Here is a 4,544-nt window from a genome sequence, read left to right as displayed (position 1 = left end):
ATAATAACACATGATCGTAACACTTGGCTCATTTTCTATTCCCTGGCTGAGTCAGTTTCCCGCGAAGAGAAGAGAAGGGACGGGAAAAGGAGGGGGACCTTGGCTTTGAATTAGCATCTCCCTCCACCCTGCATTCATAACTGTTGTCTCTGCCCCCCTTTTTTTGGCGCGTTTCGATTCCCGCCACGTCTGTGTCTGGCCGGTTATGAGGTTGCCTTTATTTTCATTCGCGTGATTGACAGGCTCTCGAAAAGCGCATCTCGGCTCCGATTGGTGCACAGAGCGGAAATGGGTGGGAAAAGAAGCCTATGATCCCGCCCTCTTACTATGGCTTTATAACCGTCCTCCCCCCAGTCCTTGTTTCCAAGAGCCGGTGTGTCTGAGAGCGAGGCAGCCGTCTACACAGCCGCTTTGTCTGTTGATATTTTGAATTTAGCCCGTTTGTTTACAAAACACTGCGGAGCAACCACTGTGACTTTTGCTTTACCTTTGAGATAGACTGGACCGGAGTTTTGGGGGCTATTATTTTTGCCCTGGATCTTAAAGCGGTTTTCCCCGATCTCGATGAGAGGATCCCGACCGCATTTTTGTCCCTGCAACGTGGACGCGCGAGGGAGACCCGTGATATCGGAATAAAAACTACACAGAGTTCAAATCAAAACAAGAAGGGGGGATAAAGAAAAAAAACCGTCGTTTGCCTCTTTTCTTCGTGGATACTTCCCACAGGAATGCTGCTGTCCAAGAAGCTCAACTCTCTGGCGCACATCTCCACCGTCGATATGCCGGCGAAAATCCAGCTCCAAGTTCATCAAGGTTAGACGCCCTTTTTCCAATGTTGTCATGGAGGACGCCACAGAGCAGAGCGGAGCGGAGCAGGGCTGCAGGCAGCAATGGCTGTGCTGTCTGCTCCCTCTCCTCTCCTCTTCGTCCCTCCACATGCTCTTATCTGCTCTTTCTCAAGGGCGACTTTTCACTCAAGCTGCCTGCGTTTTACAGCGTTTACCAGTAAAACCACCACACCTGCTTCTACGAATAGATCACATTTTATTTTGGACAGGCAGACATTATTACATTATTATTGTTATTATTATTATTATTAAATTACCAGGCATGGATCACGACTTGACTGCACCTCTGATGGTTGCGTTATAATTATAAAACGTTATTTTTTTTAAAACATTAACCTACACTGCCTTCCAGTCAATTTCGGCCATTTTTGTAACATAATATTATAATAATAACAAAAAACAACACATTTTGACATTTTTGACACACGCTAAGGTCGGGATAGTGCACCATGCTTTGCTATATAATGTTACCCGATAGACGCTCGTTGATATGATGCTATGAGGAGATAGTTTGCTGCTGATTTTGACCGGCTGTGTTGACATTGTGTTTCCAGTGAAGGAGAGCTTTGAGAAGCTCTACACGGTCGGCGGGGTGCTGGGCAGCGGGGGCTTTGGCACGGTCTACTCCGGTACGAGGACAGCCGACGGTGCTCCGGTTAGTATTCATTCAGTTTGCTTTCATATCAATCGTTTTTCCGCCTCATTTGGAATATATGGTTGTTTGGATTATTATGGTTTTTGACGTTTCCTCTTTTCCTCTGCTCTGTATAGGTTGCTGTCAAACACGTAGCCAAGGATAGGGTCTCCGAGTGGGGAGAGCTGGTAAGCAACGATTCATACTCAAATATTATGATCATTAAAAATACTTGAAAGTGTCATAAGGTCGTTATAAAGCCATTATAATTGACAATATTATAGTTTTTTTCCCCCCATATGGGTTGAGGTTCTTGCATTTATAGCATGTATTTGAGCATGTGTCTGTGTAGTAAACATGGGATCTGTATCGCTGTCCTTGCAGCCCAACGGCTCTCGGGTGCCAATGGAGATCGTGCTGCTGAAGAAGGTGGGGACGGGCTTCCGCGGCATCATCAAGATGCTGGACTGGTACGAGAGGCCGGACAGCTTCATCATCGTCATGGAGCGGCCCGAGAACGTCAAGGACCTCTTCGACTTCATCACCGAGAAGGGCGCCCTGCCCGAGGAGCTGGCCAGGAGCTTCTTCCGCCAGGTCCTGGAAGCCGTGCGCCACTGCCACAGCAGCGGCGTGGTGCACCGGGACATCAAGGACGAGAACATCCTCATCGACCTCCGCACCGGCGAGATGAAGCTCATCGACTTCGGCTCGGGGGCCCTGCTCAAGGACACCGTTTACACGGACTTTGACGGTGAGTGATGCTCACAACAGGCTGCGATGCGTTCGAGTACCCCCCCCCCCTAATGTTACACCAGGGAGTTCCTAAGCTGCTAACAGCTGTTCAATTAATGAAATGATTAAAATGAGCCAGTATCTCAAATTAAAAAAAAACATCCCTCATTTATTTGGGGCCTCCAAATGTGCCAGGACCCCTCGTGGGGCCCCCACACCTCACTTTGGGAACCGACCGACCACGGTGGAAATGCATAGCCTTGTGTCATCTGTGATACCCCCCCCCCCCCACCTCCATTTGGAGAGGCGTAGTTAGAAAATTGTGTTGGCTTTGGCGCCCCCTGTGGGAGAGGAGCGGCATTTTTACAACTCAAAGTTTGTAAACAAAAGTCACATGTCCGCTCCCCCCCTCCCACGCACACTGCCTCTCCCTCTCTCACACACACACACACACACACACACACACACACACACACACACACACGCTTCCTGGCACCTGAGCCTGCATAATAGACTCAGTAGAAGCAGGCGCAGCAGATAAGCCTGCTCCTTGTTTAACACTTAACCCCCCGGCGAATGAGAATCCAAGCTTTCCCCCTGGCGAATGAGAATCCAACCCTTCATGTGACTAACACATTAGGAATGATCATGCATTAGGAGACAGGCGCATGACTGCATTGGTTCTTCGATTTTTTTTCATTTATAGATAATTATGTTTATTGGCGCATAGTCATGTTTTTAAACCTGTCTTTTTTTTTCTCCTCCCACCCGACAGGCACAAGAGTGTACAGCCCGCCTGAGTGGATCAAGTATCACCGCTATCACGGCCGCTCTGCGACGGTCTGGTCCCTGGGCGTCCTGCTGTACGACATGGTGTGCGGGGACATCCCGTTTGAGCACGACGAGGAGATTGTACGGGGACAGGTCCTCTTCCGGAGGAGGATATCTGCAGGTGAGCTCACAGTGCGACTCCCCCCCCCTCCTCCTTTTTTTTTAGTCATTTGAAAAATGGAAATGAGGTGTAGGATGAAAATTAGACTGCGTTGGTCGTAGGCAAATTCACCTCAAAACAACAGAAGTCAGGCGCAACAGCTATTCAGTGATGTTCTCCTGACTGACTCTCTCCTCTCCTCTCCTCCCAGAGTGCCAGCAGCTGATCAAGTGGTGTCTGGCCCTGCGGCCGGCCGACAGGCCCTCCTTCGAGGACATCGTCAACCACTCGTGGCTGCAGGGCAGCGCCTCGTCCGTGGTGCCGTCCAGCGTGCAGACAGACAAGACGGCCGCGGAGATCCGGCTGCACAGCATCAGCCACGAGCCCGCCGCCGTCACCGTGGCCCAGTGACGGAAGAGACTTGTCATCAAAGACTTTATTTATGTGACAGACTTGAAACAGAAAGGAAGGGGCGGCAACGTGGAAGGACTATACTCAAGAGGAGACAGGGGGGTCGTGACAAAAAACCCTGTCCTACTCTACGACCTTGGCGGGCCAGAACCCGCCATCCCTCCCTCCCCGCAACACACCCCGACTACTTGATTTTTTCGTTGGGTTTTCTTCACTCGTCGTCGGACCGAGTCGGTGTCCGAACATCTCCACTGGACTCTGAGTGTTGATCAGTCTACAACAACACGAGCTCAGCTGAACGTCTCCACTGGACTCTGAGTGTTGATCAGTCTACAACAACACAAGCTCAGCTGAACGTCTCCACTGGACTCTGAGTGTTGATCAGTCTACAACAACACAAGCTCAGCTGAACGTCTCCACTGGACTCTTTGAGTGTTGATCAGTCTACAACAACACAAGCTCAGCTGAACATCTCCACTGGACTCTGAGTGTTGATCAGTCTACAACAACATGAGCTCAGCTGAACGTCTCCACTGGACTCTGAGTGTTGATCAGTCTAGAACACGAGCTCAGCTGAACATCTCCACTGGACTCTGAGTGTTGATCAGTCTACAACAACACAAGCTCAGCTGAACGTCTCCACTGGACTCTGAGTGTTGATCAGTCTAGAACACGAGCTCAGCTGAACATCTCCACTGGACTCTGAGTGTTGATCAGTCTACAACACGAGCTCAGCTGAACGGCAAGCGGACAGTCCAAGTTATGTAAACTCTACCTACACTGTACTCTCTCTCCCTCTCTCTCTCTTGTCACTGCAGAGTGGGAGGAGCACGGGGGAGTGGCAAAGCGGAGCGTTATTTAAAAAAAAGTGCCTTCTGTGTGATTGTTGGGGGAGACCCTGGAAATACTTGAATTTCTGAAAACAGACAAAAGGCGAGGTTCTTGATGCCTTTTCTTTGTCCCTTATTCTTTACAAGGCTTTATACAG

General features: G+C 49.8%; 1 protein-coding gene across 1 annotated transcript; it reads left to right on the top strand.

Moving 5' to 3' along the window:
- The first annotated feature begins 401 nt into the window (after window positions 1-401).
- Window positions 402-4,301, top strand: pim1 (Pim-1 proto-oncogene, serine/threonine kinase). Its single transcript, XM_083656709.1, has 6 exons — window positions 402-813; window positions 1,403-1,503; window positions 1,620-1,670; window positions 1,867-2,233; window positions 2,990-3,166; window positions 3,357-4,301. The coding sequence occupies exons 1-6, from the start codon at window positions 729-731 to the stop codon at window positions 3,554-3,556; spliced, it is 981 nt and encodes a 326-aa protein (XP_083512835.1). The 5' UTR covers window positions 402-728; the 3' UTR covers window positions 3,557-4,301.
- Window positions 4,302-4,544: the final 243 nt, after the last annotated feature.

The sequence above is a fragment of the Poromitra crassiceps genome, assembly GCF_964638095.1.
Source record: "Poromitra crassiceps genome assembly, chromosome: 20".
NCBI classification, from domain to species: Eukaryota; Metazoa; Chordata; class Actinopteri; order Beryciformes; family Melamphaidae; genus Poromitra; species Poromitra crassiceps.
The sequence above is the reverse complement of the archived record's forward strand: the minus strand, read 5'-3'. Positions and strand labels throughout refer to the sequence as shown.

What these genes read in the sequence shown, in the direction of transcription:
- pim1 (XM_083656709.1), top strand. Translation starts at nt 729, where the DNA reads ATGCTGCTGTCCAAGAAGCTCAACTCTCTGGCGCACATCTCCACCGTC. An exon ending in GGACAGCCGACGGTGCTCCG is followed by an intron (nt 1,504 to 1,619) that starts GTTAGTATTCAT and finishes TGCTCTGTATAG; the next exon opens with GTTGCTGTCAAACACGTAGC. An exon ending in CCGGAGGAGGATATCTGCAG is followed by an intron (nt 3,167 to 3,356) that starts GTGAGCTCACAG and finishes CTCTCCTCCCAG; the next exon opens with AGTGCCAGCAGCTGATCAAG.